The 16,296-nt window shown below is 37.2% G+C and overlaps 2 protein-coding genes and 1 non-coding gene across 3 annotated transcripts; 2 read left to right on the top strand and 1 right to left on the bottom strand.

The window, feature by feature from the left end:
* The first annotated feature begins 352 nt into the window (after window positions 1-352).
* Window positions 353-7,377, top strand: LOC134617998 (tumor protein D54-like). Its single transcript, XM_063463133.1, has 9 exons — window positions 353-479; window positions 1,411-1,520; window positions 1,629-1,777; window positions 2,010-2,057; window positions 2,491-2,592; window positions 5,159-5,185; window positions 6,725-6,760; window positions 6,862-6,910; window positions 6,984-7,377. The coding sequence occupies exons 1-9, from the start codon at window positions 467-469 to the stop codon at window positions 7,059-7,061; spliced, it is 612 nt and encodes a 203-aa protein (XP_063319203.1). The 5' UTR covers window positions 353-466; the 3' UTR covers window positions 7,062-7,377.
* A 2,161-nt stretch (window positions 7,378-9,538) lies between these two features.
* On the bottom strand, window positions 9,539-9,610 carry trnae-cuc (transfer RNA glutamic acid (anticodon CUC)). The gene has a single exon. It is a non-coding gene; the product is annotated as a tRNA-Glu (tRNA).
* A 558-nt stretch (window positions 9,611-10,168) lies between these two features.
* On the top strand, window positions 10,169-12,636 carry ppdpfa (pancreatic progenitor cell differentiation and proliferation factor a). The gene is made up of 5 exons (XM_063463134.1): window positions 10,169-10,328; window positions 11,639-11,741; window positions 11,855-11,932; window positions 12,027-12,120; window positions 12,217-12,636. The coding sequence occupies exons 2-5, from the start codon at window positions 11,687-11,689 to the stop codon at window positions 12,347-12,349; spliced, it is 360 nt and encodes a 119-aa protein (XP_063319204.1). The 5' UTR covers window positions 10,169-10,328; window positions 11,639-11,686; the 3' UTR covers window positions 12,350-12,636.
* The last annotated feature ends 3,660 nt before the right edge of the window (window positions 12,637-16,296 follow it).

Here is a 16,296-nt window from a genome sequence, read left to right as displayed (position 1 = left end):
ATAACATATGGGTTTATGACATTTACACAATGACACAAGTTATTTTAGAATTGGGGATGTATGTTATTGTACAACATAAGTACTTTTACTTCATAAAAATTATCTTTCTCTTTTGTCGTTTTAAGTATGTTTTGATGGTTAAACCTTTGACTTCAGTTAAAAAACTCTAAATACTTGTGTCACCAATTTGCAAGACAACGTTCAATGCCACTTTATATAATAAAGTCGTATTAGATAGGACACTTCTTTGTCCTTTGCGTGAGTTTTAAGGAAGGTTTAATTGTGCTATAAGTTTCTTAAAAAAAAATCCTGCTCGTGGTCATCATTGTTCCTGTGGTGTGTATGTGTGTGGGTGTAAGCCCATTAACAACCTCGGTGATCCTGGCTGCCTGCCTCCTGCTGAGCTCAGTGGGGACAGTTGGCAGCAGCTAGCCAGTCAAACACTTGCGAGGTGAAACTGGCAGCAATGAGCAGACAAGGTAAGACCGTCTCGCCATGTCTGTATGGGACCATGTGTGAAATTAGCACCGACATGCATTTACTTTAAAGGTTTATTCGTTGAAATTGTGCGGTTAATGTTATCAGCTAACAGCAACAAATGTGCAACAGGTGAGGTTAGCTGTTAGCAGAGCAGCTACTTATTAGCTAGTTATTTGAACAGGAAGAGGGAGAGTTCAGCACTGAGGACAGCTCCTGTTTATGTATGTGTACAAAAAGTGTTAAAAGTATGCAGAAGTTTCATATGTATCTATAAAAGGCTTTTCTGTGGCTTTTTGTACATAACATCTATATTAGCTATAGCATTAGCTGTGTATATATGCTATACTGTGTATGTATACCTACATTTTCGTGTATTTTGTCGTTGTTTTATGCATTTTAAAGGCATTTCTAAGTTAGGTGAGGTTCTGAAGGCTAATGATATTTATGTCTGGTATGTGCTTTGTATTTATCCGTACAAATAAACAGGAACTAAACAGTTATGTAATAGGTGTTTCCATTTTACATGGCTTTATCTTATAGTTCATTGCCCTTATTGTTCTTGATGGGGTTTTTTATTCTCACTGAATATGTTCTCTTAGGTGTTTTTAATTAAATGTGAACTCTTCATCCAGTGCGCATTTTGTTGTTAATTTTCATGTTTTTCAAAGGCCCATCTACTTCACAATTAAAGCATTAAATACTGTGGTTTGTAGCTTTGGTTAATTCAGCATATCTTTTCTATTAAAACATATATTAAATCAGATACAAATACATTATATATATATATATTTAAGAGCCAGCTAAGTTAACTTGGGGTTCAGTTATACCACAATAGCCAATATTTTGTTAATAAAATAGTCAAAGGTAATAGGATAGTATCTATATGATTTTTTTTATTTATCTGGTCTTTTCCTCTTTGCTGTTTCTAAGGTTTTGGTGGAGCTTCTGTTCACTTCTCTCCAAGCATACTGGGAAATGGATCTTCACCCACAGATCTTACAGAGGAGGACTTAGATGCTCTACGTTTTGAACTTACAAAGGTAAAGTTATTCATAGGGGTATTTGGGACAATGTGGGATAGAAACCCTGCTCTAAAGAAAAATTGATATGTATAACATCAGCTTGTTCTTTTTTTTTCTTTCTCGCAGACAGAGGATGAAATTCAGACCTTGAGGCAGGTGCTTTTGGCCAAAGAACAATATGCAGCAGACATCAGAAGGCAACTAGGAATGAGTCCGCTCGGTAACATCAAACAGAGCTTATCCAAAGGATGGCAAGAGGTCCAGACCTCAGCCCCGTATGTGCACTTTAGTCCTCATAAACATAGTAATGTTTGCTAATTGTTTGAAAACCATTGATAGTTTAACTGGTTTAAAACACCTAAACCACTGTCGTGATAGATCACTTACCACACATAGTCTTAGTGCACTTTTGTTACGTAACCATGGAAAGTACTCTAATGACTGCCGTAGGCTCTCTATTGTGTCAGCGCAATAATCTGTCAACCTGTGCTTGTTCTGTCTGTTCAGATATCTCACAGCCTCTGCAACTCTGGATGACATCAGCCACTCCAGTGTGTGAGTGTTCCTCATTATATGCACAAAATAATAAACGTTCTTGCTGTGTTTTATGACGCAGGGATTTTCCAAAGTTTTGTCCTGCACTCACATGCTAAAGAGGGATCTCTTCAAAGAAACAAGGGATGGGATTTTCCGTGTCAAATAGGATTGGTGCCCCGTTAATAGCCTCACAGCCTGACTTAGCACAAGGAGCAGCAGTATTAACAGGAAACAGGAGGACCAGCCTGAGGCGTTCATTAGAGACAGAGTGAGGGATCTGCTTCAGCCAGATGGACTGTCGCCAGTGACGTCTATGAGCTTATTGTTAACTACGTCTGAATTAATACCTTTGTGCTCCCTGTATGCACCTGCCTGTTATGTAATATATTACAATAGCGAGGGACTTTTCTTAATTCAGATCCTGACTTCTACTGCTAATTTCTCCTTGTAGATATGTGAGGACACGGGACAGTCTCTCTCATGCAGGCCAGGTGACATCTGCTACAATGTCTAGTGTGGGCGTGGTCATCACCAGGAGACTGGCACAGATGAGGTACACCCATAGTCAGTTCCTCCACTCAATCTTCATAATAAAAGGCTTTTTTTTTACTTTTTAAATTAGCTTTGTTCAAAAATGACTCGGTAGTGAGTAAAAAGAAATAGGATAAATGTCGTTAAGATTGTACTTCCTTTAAGTTCCCTTTAGCTTAAAAATCAAATGCCAGGCTTTGCTTGCACATAATGAAAGAGGACTAAGAGTTCACAGTGCAAAGGCTATCATCGGGGTGTTGGAAAAGCTGTCTTTGGCTAGTTCAGCTGGACAGATGGATGGATAGGAGGCCAACAGAGAGGCATGACAAGTGGACAGCATGTCGAAAGGGTGATTTGAAGTGTAAACTGTGGCTTTTTCTTTCAGCTGCTCCCTTATTCACGAGATGTCACCACAGCGGGTGGCTCTGCATATTTGATTTGGCAGATTTACATGTTAGAAAACACTATCAAAGACTGCAAGTTACAAGCATTGCATTTAGGTGTCGAGAGGAGCCAAATGCAGGACACTGAGGCAGACATAGTGAACAGAAAAACAAGCCTTACTCTGATTGTGCAGAAACACAAAATCATAGTAATAATAAGAACTTTATTTGTATAGCACTTTTCAAAACACAGGGTAAAACTCGAGAGGAAACACAGGAGAGCAAACAGGAGAATGGAAAATAAGTGGGAAATGATGCACATGTGAAACAAATAAAACACAGCTAAAAACAATCAAAGCAATAAATAAAAGTAGGACTGGAAAATGAAATATAACTGAAATTAAAAGGCATAAAAAAGATCAACACTAACACGAAACATGGAATTAGGCCCCTAATGTAGATCAACAGGAGACAGAATGAGCGAACCAAAGGCAACCCACTCAGTCACACCAATACGCCAAAAGTCCAAAACAAAATTCATTGTTAAAGTGGCAAAATCCAAAGTGCTGCAGGCATACACAACCCGAAATACACAAGGAAATAGGACACAATGGGGTAACGAGATGAAGGTGAAGATAATCAAAGACACTTGAGAAAAGTAATTCTACAAAATTAAAAAAGTAAGTGAGACCTGCATCGAGACAGGGAAACATGGAGACATACAGGAGTTCACACAAGAGAATGGGAGAGGAAAGATACAGGGAATAAAATAAACACTAATACAAACTGAAACTATGAGCCCAAAGATAGGTTAAGGGCTCCTTAATTTGCGATTATGTTAGTTTTATTTTTGTATTTACATCCTAACTCTCACATTAGGATTCACTATTCTGTCTTTAAGTTTAATATCACACAACTAAAACAGCTTGTATAATTTCACAGCCGACATCGGTACTGATAATGTTAAGCGCACATGTAAACTTTCAAATTATGGTACCGAGTACTGACTGAACAGACTTAGATGGAAGCAATCCTTATACATGCTGCTAACATGTAATCCTGCATTAGTCACAATTAAAGCTACTCTAAACTCCACAGGAAAAAAACATCAATACTAACAAAATCCTTCACTGCCCTTAGAATTTGCTTTCAAAACCATCCTTTCAAAAATGACAAGGATTTCTTCTGTTACTGATTTTTCCATTGGAGTCTGTCAGATTTGTAGAAATTCAATAAAAATAGCTGATCGCTAACAGGTTAATGTCAGTTAGACCTTCACTAATCTGGGAGTCTTTCATCAGTTATCTTACAAACCTCTGGGTGCAGTAGGGAGTATGTCATGGTTTCATGGTGGTTTTATTTATGAGGAAATTGTATTTTATATCCAAATACCTTTTAATGGCTCTATATGTGTTTGTTACTTATTTTCCTTCATCAGTGGCAGAAATTCAAAAATGTTATAATTGTATTACTTATCATTTTAATGCAAAGAATAGTCAAAAATACAAATTATATAAACTAAATTACATTTGCATTGTTACTTTTTGCCAGATAAATTTTCCTTGTTTTATCAATACTAGAAGAAGATTAAAACTTTAAAACTGAAGGTATGTTTGAGTGAGGTATGTCTTTACTGTGTGCTGGTATTGGTTTAAAACCCAGATTAAATGAACAAGAGATTGCTTGAGGGATTCTAGTCAGGGTGGGGCTTTTTCATCCTTTGTTACTTCCAAACTTATTTTTTCAACAGAATTTCTACTAACATCTTGTTTTTGAAATATTTTATGCAGAAAAATTCAAAACCAAAGCTTCTCCAGCAGTGGATCTTAAAATTCAAGGTCTGTTAACTGTGGCTCAATGCAAAATAGTTGCAATACATTCAAAGCCTGTGATGTTAAAAAAAAAAATACATATAATAATTATATATTATGACCCCGTACCACAGCACTGGGCCAGTTCCTGAAGAAAACTATTAAAAGATGTAAAATAAGTAGATTTAGAACTTCCTGACAGGCTCAAAATTTTGGTTGAAGTACCTCTTGTGTTCATGGTCAACCACTAAAGAGCTGTAATCCAATCACCATGGAGCACCTGGCCATCAGCAGTAGTAGCTGATAAGTCTGTTGTTGTAATCCTTGTGGAAACAGAAGCTGATGTGACGTTATCTGTGTCTGTCTGTTTATCTTCATGCTGCAAACTCAACAGAGCTCTGCCTCTTCCAAGCCCACCACGGTAAGATCTGTGAGCGGTAAGACTGAAGTGAGCTGCATGAGAGGGTGTGACCTAAAAAAAATAAAGAAAAGTGGAAAGTGGTGATTTAGAGTGTTAGAACATCACACAGTTCACATCATGCAGTTACTGAAATGGAACTGAAATAATCAGCGTGATTTATAGAAGATGTTAAATTGTTTTGGGGTTTTCTTCATTTCAGTATTTTTATATCCAGATGTTTGACATGTCAAGTGTTTTTTAAACAAAAACTTGTTTTCCACCTTTTTTCTCTCAATTTTTTGACTAATTCAAGAATTTTGAAAACAAGACTTAAATTAATTTATAGTTCAATAAGGAGAAATTGTTTGAAAGAGAAGAACAAATTTGTTGCATGTAAAATGTAAGCATTTCTAGCAGTTATTCTATGATGAGAGGCAAAATCATTGAGCAGATTCCCAGATAAAGGAGACAGTAACTTCACCACCCAGTGTCTAGACCAGAGGTCTGGAGCCTGTGTGCCCAGCTTTAGCAACTCCCTGTGATTTTGACAGAAAAATAAATGAGTATAAAATAATTAATATACTGTTATAAAAATGTGTAATATGTGCCTACATCTAGATATCAACTGGTGCCGTATCTGGTTAATTTTGCTGAACATCAGTAGCAGTGGTTTCCATGAATGCAGACACATAAACACCTCATCATTTTCTAAATGTGCTCCAGCTTCTTTCTCATTTCCCAACGAGTCACCACAGAAGTATCAGCATGCTTGTGATGCCCCAGAGGCTGGGTTTGGATCCTCTACTAGTCTTAAGCCAGAGATCTTTAATATAAGGTCAACTCTACCCTCTACACCATGGAGCCACCGAGCTACTGACTCCAAAAATGTGTCATGGACAGATTTGTTTGCTTTCACTGCCCACGCTGATGTTTTACCAGTATACCTCATCTACAGCTGGACTTTCAAATTAAACTAAAACTGGTCTTCTTTTTTATTTTTAAAGCTTTTGAAAGCTATTAATCTGTTTTATGTTAACTTTATATTATCAAAGTGGTCTCCACTCACAATGATGGCCTAAACATGCTAATGGATATTTTCTCCCTTCAGATATTTTGTTGGTTGTGTTACACAGATTAAGATTTGTGTAAAACCCCTTCACACGATCAGGAGCCGAGCAACAAAAGTGCTTTTTATCTATATAAGATATTATGATATCATCATATTGGCCAGCAACCGCCTACAAACAGGCTAAAATTCCCCATTGGCATCTATGAGCCTGCAAAACTTTATAAAAACATAATGTGATTTTAATTTCATGATGCTAACATGTAAATAATCCCACAAGAGTTGAATTATTCATGATTATATTATTACATATATTATCACAGACAGATCTTCCTTTCTGAACTTATGTAAAACTTTTATTCTAAAAGTTTTAACCCTTAGTATACAAATCTACAAAATCTGCAGCAAAATAAAATGTTTTTTGTTTTTTTTTTGTAATTTTAAGGCTTATTTGTCTTTTTTAATGCTTAAATGTCCTGCTTTCTGTTTCCCAGCACACTGAGCCACACCATAAGTGTGCCGAGTATGAGGTAAAACACCATGTCTCTTTGTCTCTTTAGATCTTTTCATATATGCATGGCTTAGACATTAACTTTGCTCATCTTTTAATTTGTCCTTTGTCTTTCTTTAGGCATTCCTCTACATTCAGATCTTTTGAGGAAATGGTTGGCAATATGAAGGTAAACAGCAGGCAGATGGATAAAACAGTTAGCTCTGTGCTTCTTGTTTTGAATACTGTCACTTGTTTCATAGGATAAGGTGACTGGCAGCACGTCAACTAATGGAAACACGTCCGGGTTTGAAAGAAGATCCCATCGCCACAGTCAATGAGAAGAACCAGTCTAATGTAAATAATTATTTTCATAACTTCTAAAGCTATGAAAGAAAATAATTTTGCTCCCTGTCTGTGTGAATTTGTTTTTTGACTGTAATCTAAAACCGATTGTCTGATAGAATATGTTAAATTTTTAACTTAAGCTCATTTTGACATAAAACATTTTTAATATTCAATACTCAGTTTCATGAATGTAATTTATTTTGACGTGTGTGCAGAGACTCATGCAGAAATCAGCTGTATTCTAAATTATAAGTATTTTTGTAATTGATCATTTTTCAATTAAAGTCAATAGAATGGTGTGCAGTCTTTTGAAATGGATGTTGAAATACATTGTCCATATTTTTTGATCATGGACAATATAAAATGATTTCACTTCACAGGTATGAACCTTTAGGTGGTGCAAGAGATATGCAAGGGGTGTCAAAGCCATTTTAATTCTTGGGTCACATACAGCCTCATAGATGGAAATCAAGTGGGACAGACTTTGCTTAAGAAACTATTAAAACGTTTATCTTATATTTCTAATAACATAAAAAAGTTCTTATCTGCAATTTTCACACTTAGCAAATGTATTGATACACCTAGTTTATGCTATGCTGCCTACCTACTTTGTGTCCATTCTACTTTACTTAATCAGCCTTTAGCTAAAAGCTGCAATCCCAAAAATTAAATCCTACAGAGAAGGACCCAATATTTATAGATCGTTTATCATTTATAGATCAATAGGTCATTATAAATATGTATACCTGGCTTATCATAACGGAACATTTATTAAAGTGTTGAAAATAAAAAACCATAAGCCTTAATGACATTAACCAAAAGCTTTATTGACTGACCAATGCATTTCGGCTTGTGGCCTTCGTCAGGGTCACAGTAACACATAGTAGAAGTTTGCTTAAATAAAAGGCAGGAAACAGAAAAAAATCAAATTAACCAATCACGTCTTCATAGATAAACCATCTTAAAATAATACATGCATGAAATACATAAGAAAAATATTACAAATATACAAAAAAAAACTATAAAATGATTACAAAGGAAAGCATTTCACGAAAAAAGGAGTCAGTGCAGCAGTTAGATTAAAAAACAAGAGTACATCATAACATGGAACCACATCTGTGGTAAGGTCCATGTAAAATCTCTAAAATGTAAACTTAAAATGTAGACTTAAAACGAGATGTCTAGAAAGCTACTTTTTCTTTTGTTGATAAAATAAATAAATTAATAAATAAATAAACATTACCCATGCGAGAATAATTGACAAAACAAAGAATAGAAAAAGAATAAAAACAGTAAAAAGGGTACAGTTCACAAAAACTCATTGATAGAAAAATCCTCATTCATACCTCTAGGGTGCAGACTCTATCCAAAATGCTTGTCTTTTTTTACGGATAAAATTAATGTTACCACCTCTTTGGTTTAGTTTAATGGCTTCAATGCCTAGAAAGAATAAAGGTGAATTTGGATGTTTATCATTGAAGTGTCTTGCAACAGGGCTGGTTAGATCATTCCCCTTGATTGAACTTCTGTGTTCATTAATTCGATCTTTCAGAGGGCGGGATGTTTCTCCTATATATTTTATTGCATGGGCACTGTATCATGTAAATTACATTTTTAGTTCTGCATGTGATAAAGTCCTTAATGGCAATGGTTTTGTCACTTATGGGATCTTTGAATTAGTTAACATTTTTGGTATATTGAAAATTTATGCATGACCCACATATGAAATTACCTTGTAGGTTATGGCTTATCAGGGTTTTATCTGGAGTATTACGGTCCTGGGAACCTCTAACAAGCCTATTTTTAATATTTCTTCCACTTCTATAGGTTATCATTGGTGGTTCTTTAAAGGTACCTAATAAGTTTGGGTCATTTTAAAGGATATGCCAGTGTTTTAAAATCATTTCTTTAATGTTCCTGGTTTTTGGTGCAAAGGTTGTACAAAAGACAAGGTTAGGTTTAAGTTTTGGAGATTTCTTAGTTTCTAAATAGAAACCCTGCTTATTGAATTCGCCTTCTCTCCTGCAGATCTTAACCAGTCCTCTTTGTAGGCTACTTTCTTTCTTTAAATTTGTTCAACATCTTTTCTTTGCTCTTATTATATTCATCTGGAATTTCACAGATACGTTTGAGTCTAATCAGTTGGCTTACAGGGATGCTTAACCAATTAACCAGTACCAACCTGTTATATGTCAGCTGGTTTATCTATGAAGACGTGATTGGTTAATTTGAATTTTTTTTCTGTTTCCTGCCTTTTATTTAAGCACACTTCTACTATGTGTTACTGTGACCCTGTTGAAGGCCACAAGCCCAAACGCGTTAGTCAGTCAATAAAGTTGTTCCTCTTCTCTTGAAGTGTGGCTGGAGTCCCTGCATTGTGATTTTTTTCATCCTCGCCACGCACCTTGGAAGCAGGTGAAGTTGTGCCAGAAATGTTTGCTGTGATTAACCAAAAGCTCAAAATGTCGTGTTCCCTGACCGGGAATCGAACCCGGGCCGCGGCGGTGAGAGCGCCGAATCCTAACCACTAGACCACCAGGGAGTGTTAGGTAAACGAGCGAGTCCAGACCCTTTAAAAGAGACCTTCAGCCTTACGAACTCAAAGAAATGCTATATTGTAACTGAGACAGAATTATGCTGCATTGTTGTCTCATATGGTTTCCAGTACGGGAGGGGTAATAAGTTCGGTTACCATCTCTACTTAGATACATGCTCTGAGTTAAGAAATTTATGAACGAGTCTTTACAAACGAAATGCTTTTACAATGCCTTTCAACTCAAGGTCGAAAAACCCTTTAAAAACCACTCGTCCGTTACCTCGTTACTAACTCAAATGTCACCTGTTATTGAAAACGGCTTGGCACTGTCTGCCTGTTCCCATTTCACCTCTAAACTGGCTGGCTAATGTGGATTATCCCACGAGTCTGTGCCAGCAGCGGGTTAACATAAGCCGCTCCAAGCCTGCTTCTCCTCCTCCTCAGTCTGGTGTCACCGATTAGAAGGTTCCGCACGTTCAGTGGCCTCGAGCTACCACAGGCCACACCCCGTGGTTCCACAGTGGCACGCGCCAAACCCAGCTCGTATAAAAGGCCCTCGGTGACTCTGCGTGAACCAGAAGCGCAGCAGCGTAGTGACCGACGTGGTCATCACGGATAGTTCCTTTACAAATGGGCCATAGAAACAACAAGTACCTTTTCTAGTTCCAGCCATCCGCACCTTACAACCGCACCTGGTGACAACGACACCAACCCACTCTTGCAGGTGAGTCCAAATAACATCACTAGAAAAGCGTTAAAATATCAGCAGCTAATTATTTGTATGTTTAATTGTAACCTTGATATGTAAACTTAGTGAAAACAAAAAATGTTAATTGAAAAATATAGAATATTAGTTCATTATTTGTAAGTTAAAGGTAGTGTTCTCCAAGTCTTTTCAAGTTGCCTACAAACCATCTCACATCACTGGACATGCACATTTTTATTCTAATTACTCCAGAGCACACTCTGGCTTTCTCTGTGTACAAAGCAACACAAATATGATGGCCATTAATGCACCAAAGTGAAAAGGAAAAACAAACTAAACTATTGTTAAAGGTATACCCGTGATGCCTCAGCTTTGAAGGCTGTGAAGGTCATAATTACACCAATACTTTTTTGGTATTTTTTAATGTAAATCTGTATCTCGTGCATTTTTGTATACAAATGATAATATTTACTGCAGAAGGCAGGTGAAACTGCCTTCTGGACTGCTGGTGCATCTGTGCGTCAGCTCAGGTGTTAATCTGGGTTATCAGGTGCAGACCTGTACCTGCTTCATGAAATCCCTACAGCCATCTGCTGCTCACCTGGTATTAAGCTCTACAGCCTTCAGCTGGTTCTCTGAGCTGTTAATACGTGTTTGTTTGTTTTTTCAAAAGGATTAATTTTAAATAAATAAATGTAAAACTACAAATATTCCTAGTATACTATATATAGTAATTAACTACCACTAATAGTAAGTATATTTGGTGGAATAAAACAAACTGAAACAAAAATGCACTTACAAAATAAACTTAAATGTGAAGAAATATCTTTAGTTGGCCTGCAGATGCTTATTGTGACTGGGCTGCCTCAATCAATGGGAAAGTTTTGCATTTGTCATAATATAATAGTACTTTTACAAAGTTAAACCTTTTAAAGCACTAAAAATGAACTGAAATCTGTAATGGATTGCTGACCTGGCATCTAAAAGTAAAAGTTAAATAAATATATATAAAATTAATATAGGAAGCTATAATAAGTCTGGATGCAGGCCTCTGTTGTGACCTGGCAGAACAACCTGATTTTTCTGTGTCAGTGGTCACGCAGCCAGCTCATGCAGGTCATGCTGACATGTCCTCACACATGTTTTGGTTATTTGAGTCATGGGAAACCAGACTCCCTGAAGCAGCTGTTTCTGTTTTAGCACTCTGCACTCGAGGCCCTTAAACTAAGCACAGTTGGAAACGTGCAGCACAGATGTGCAGTATCTCTGTGGTACAACATGAAGGGAATAACATTATAAAGAAACTTTTTTTTCTGTGTTGCCTTTAGGTTACCATTTTCCATCTTTGAGCGGTTTTCCACCTAAGGTCGGCAACAATGGCAGCAATTCCATCAAGTGGCTCCCTCATCGCCACCCATGATTATTACAGAAGTGAGTCCCATGTGGTTTATGTGCATTTCATTTTTGTGAAAGTTAATTTTTTTTAATTAATTTTTTCTTCTAGAATAAGACTTGAATAAAAAGCCAAACTGTGTTTTCTCCAGGGCGCATCGGGTCCACATCAAGTAACAGCTCTTGCAGCAGTGCCGAGTACACAGGAGAGGCCATTCCACACCATCCAGGTATTTAGCATGACCTGATTTTATATGCAAAATTTTTAAAAAGGAAAATCTTCTCCTCTCCGCATCAGATAACGTTCAGTTTTGCTCCTTGCAGCACTTCCACGGCAAGACTCTGACCACTGGTGGACTTCGTTTTTCTTTGCTAAACAGAACCAGCCCGGCATGCAGAACGGCTCTGAAAATCAAAAGTGAGCATTGTAATATTTGTGGAGGGCAGTTACCTTTGATATTTTTTTTTCCTTGTAGTTGTTGGTTTTTAATCTGTGGCTTTTTCTGTGTTGCAGGAACAGTACCTACACAGTGGCCAACGGTCAGGTGACCTGCATCGCCAGGCAAATGGTGCTGAACAGACAGGTCAGCGAGAGCAGTGAAAACGGGAAGTCTGAACCAATGAGCCCTCCTCCAGTTTCCTCCTAGACCCCATTCGCACCTTCCTCACCCTCAGCTTGACCGTCCATCACCATAGTCCAAGCAATGGAGATGGAGATGACGGTGGTGATGGCAACGAGGGTGTTTTTTCTTACTTTTAGTCGGTAGAGTTTGCTTTTCCTGTTTGCCTGTATAAATTATTACATTTTTGTTATGACCAAAAGTTAAAAAAAAAACAGAGTATGTAATATGTTTTTTCATATATTTCTTCTTATGACTTGACAGTGTTATTATTAATACTACTACCAGTACTACTAATAAAATGCTTACAGGGAGCACTTGTGTGTCGCATTTTCTTTCTGTTATTGACATTTACAGACTGGTTGTCAAAAGAAACTGAGCTTTTATTTAGGAAACATTATGACAAATCCTCAGATTTGCAGTGGTCCATGGGATGTTTTTCTGTAAGGGGAGAGAGAGGCGCGCTGCTTACCAAACAACCTTAATCTCTTTAACTTCGTTATGATTAGAAACGATTATTACAAGGGGTATTACAGTTTATATAACACTTCACCTTAGCTTGAATGTGGGTCACCAAGCTCCTGGAAGACACTGCTGCGGAGAGTAAAGGTTAGGACGGTCGGGCATGATTAACAGTTAAATAAAAATGCAGAGGGTTTATTCATGTTTTGTTCTGTAGATGCATAAATTCACTGAAAACAAATCACTGTTTAGACACCTACTACAGCACCCATGCAGCCGCTGCTGTTTGCCACCATAAAACCCACTAAGCATGAATGTAAAGCACTCCTAGTAAAGCTCATGCTGCCATTGTTTTCAGAGACGGGCACATTATTGTAAAATATTCAAGCTGTTCATTCTCTAAATGCTGCAACGGGAGAGATTTTAAAGCTCCCCTGTGATCCTTTTAGACTTAAAATTCTACATGTGTTCTCAGTTTGTGAATAAATGTTGATTTCTTTTATATTTGAAAGCACCTAAATACCACATTAAAAGACAAGATATGTGCTTATAATCAAATAAAATTAACAATCACATTTTATTAGAAATGTGATTGTAGGATTAGTATGTGATTAGTAAGAGAAGAAGTTCAAGGAGGTGATTAGATCCTGATATGCCGGCAAGGATTTAAGAAAATAATGTTCTGAAGTTTAGTGCAACACATGTCCAAAGGGTGTAATGAGCTGCATTTTAGCTTTTCTTTATTGGTTCTTGTTGAATCCAGAATTGGGTTAAAATTCTGCTTCTCACATAAATTGGACTGAATGATACCACATCCTCCCACCAGAGAACTCATGCTGAGTCCAGGCTTATTTGTGGTTCTTAGAATGGAGACAGACCTGCTCTCCTCTTAAGATATTAAGATTAAACTTTCCTTTTTGACAAAACATACAGTTTGGGCTGGACTGGGTGACTCTGAACTATCCTTTAGAAATGTAGTCAGCTGGGAGAAATCCTGTGATGCACACAATATTTCTTCTCCACTCTCCTCTTCCCTTCTATTTCTTTTCTTTTCCTTTCACATTCATATGTTGCTACTGCATTTTATTAACTGTTGTCTACTCTTGTATATAGTTGTACAACTGTGCATTTATTCCAGCTTTTCCACAAACATTAGAGTGTTCAGTGAAAGCGAATATTACAGAAATTAATTAATTTGGTCTTAAATTTACACACAACATTTTTCTGTGCACCACGAGAGGAACATTATTGGTCACAAACAAAATCCTTAATGCATTCATCATCTACCCAATGACATGTTGTTCCACAGCTCAACCACAAATGTGCTGGACTGTACTCTTTAAAAAGAGCTACTTTGACATCTTGTGTACACATGCTGAACTTGCTTATTCATGCAGTGCTGCACAGCATTATCATCATCACAGAAATCATTCCTGGTAGAGTATCTTTCATAGTCACCGCGTTTAGTAACTGCTCTCCGAAACAGAATGAGGGGAAAATTTTGAATCTGATCCTCACTGGTTGTCGTGAGCATTGTTACATTCTTCTTGGTATTAATTTAAGCATCAGGGTCAGCTCATGCAACCTGAGCTACTGCTGCAAATTGGCACCGTAAAGATGCAGAACTAGGTCAACCAAGTCACGGATGATTGATAAGGCCTTTACCGATCATACATCCTGTTTTCCTCTTGTTTACAAGGATTCAGGTACACAGTGAGAAGAACAGTTGCCAACATCCAACCATACTTTAATTGAACTGTACTGAACTATCACCATAGCACATTTCCTTTAAAACCATAGTCTTGTGTAGCTCTCTTATTAAGACTATCATCATAAAATAACTATATAACAGATTAATGATAACAGGAGAATCAATAGGTGTTTCCTTGAACTACAAGTCAGAGAAGCTTTTGTAAACTATAGACTCACAACTAAGAATAAACTGAGCAAAGTCTATGTGCAGTACTGTCCTGTTCACAAGATAATCTATCTGGACAAACCAGAAAGTCAAACAGTTCCAGTACTCTATGCTGATCATTTACAGCCGTGTCAGACATGATTCATGCAGTCAGAACTTTAAGTTATACAACTGATTTAAAAATGGTACAACCTGTTCTTAATGCCCTCCAGAGCTGACCTATTCCTGGCAGCGTTTCAGGGAGGCACTCAGGTCTAAAAATGTCTCGTGATCCCATCTGAGTGCAAGCAAACCTGTGGCAATGCACTACCGTGGGACTGTCCCCTCATGCCGGTCTTTTTAGTGACTCCATATGGTATCTTGAGTTTCTCTGTACAAAGTTTACAGACCAGAGTGAAGGACAAATACAGAGATTAAAGAAAAACAACACAGACCAAAACAAAAAGTGCTGTGAGGGCATCCAGGAGCAGCAAATACAAGAAACAACAGGGTGTCCTGATCCTCTTCTTCTGCAGTATTTAATGAGTTTTGGTTGCTTATTCGCTTTATTAATCTTCGTTTTGTGTTTTTGCGTTCCTATTTGTCTCCAGTGTTTCTCAGACTTTGCCTCTGTTTGTCTTGTCTTTGTTTTAGTGTCTTTGTGCTCCTTATGTCCACTGTCTTTTTTTATTTTGGTTAATACATTTCCTCGCATGTCTGCTGTGCCTTGAGTTCCCTCCTTTGTGATTGTTTTCCTTACCTTAATTTTCCTTTATCTGGATTCCCTGTTTGGTTTATGCCTATTGAACTTTAAACATCTTTAGTTCTAGATCAGCTGAAAAAGGCTGGTTTATTGTTGATAACATTGCCAGCGTGAGCTTACTGAACTTGGGTCCTTTCTCCAGTAACCAATGAAAATATAAACCTAAAGCTTTTGTGCAAATAGATGCAAAATAATTAATTTAAGTTTTGAAAATGCCTCATGGTGGTGGTTTGGTTCCCTGCCTACCATTCTCTCACTCCTTTAATTTGCAAAGGTGAACTTTGAAGGATGAGTGAGAACTGTCTGTTGAAATGGGTCAAAATCATCATGCTAGCTCTTCTTTTCATGCAGAAATCCTACAGCAGGCTAATTTACAAAATGAAATGTGCTGTCATTTTAAAATGGACTTATAACACTTATAATATCTCTGGTTATATGACTTTTTAGTTGCACTTTTTAATATCAAACTATATCATTATTTCTATTTATAAAGATGCTTTTTAAACACAGTTTGGCTTATTATTAGCAGTATTTGTGTCATGTTTACCAAAGGAGTCACATGACTAATGGCCATTGCTACTGTAGTGGAGCTTCCTGTATATTTCTGTATATATATATATATATGTATATTTCTGGGTGCTTTCTTTAACTGTGTAGCATTTGAAGAGTCATCACAGCTTTTAAAGGATCTATTGTGCGATTCTTTATTTTATTCGGCAGCTTTTTCTCCCTCAGGTACACCTCTCTGGCTGTAAGACCAGAAACTCTACCCACGTGCTGTTTAAATTCTTCTGTATGTGAAGGGCAGCCAATAAGAAGAAAGCGGGCTTGTTTTGGACAGAGGATGAACTG

This window comes from Pelmatolapia mariae, linkage group LG20 (assembly GCF_036321145.2).
Source record: "Pelmatolapia mariae isolate MD_Pm_ZW linkage group LG20, Pm_UMD_F_2, whole genome shotgun sequence".
In the NCBI taxonomy this organism is placed as follows: Eukaryota; Metazoa; Chordata; class Actinopteri; order Cichliformes; family Cichlidae; genus Pelmatolapia; species Pelmatolapia mariae.
Note: the sequence above shows the minus strand (reverse complement) of the source record. Positions and strands in the feature narration are given on the sequence as shown.

What these genes read in the sequence shown, in the direction of transcription:
- LOC134617998 (XM_063463133.1), top strand. An exon ending in AGGAGACTGGCACAGATGAG is followed by an intron (nt 2,593 to 5,158) that starts GTACACCCATAG and finishes CAAACTCAACAG; the next exon opens with AGCTCTGCCTCTTCCAAGCC. An exon ending in CCTCTTCCAAGCCCACCACG is followed by an intron (nt 5,186 to 6,724) that starts GTAAGATCTGTG and finishes TCTGTTTCCCAG; the next exon opens with CACACTGAGCCACACCATAA.
- ppdpfa (XM_063463134.1), top strand. Translation starts at nt 11,687, where the DNA reads ATGGCAGCAATTCCATCAAGTGGCTCCCTCATCGCCACCCATGATTAT. An exon ending in CACCCATGATTATTACAGAA is followed by an intron (nt 11,742 to 11,854) that starts GTGAGTCCCATG and finishes TGTTTTCTCCAG; the next exon opens with GGCGCATCGGGTCCACATCA. An exon ending in GGCCATTCCACACCATCCAG is followed by an intron (nt 11,933 to 12,026) that starts GTATTTAGCATG and finishes TGCTCCTTGCAG; the next exon opens with CACTTCCACGGCAAGACTCT.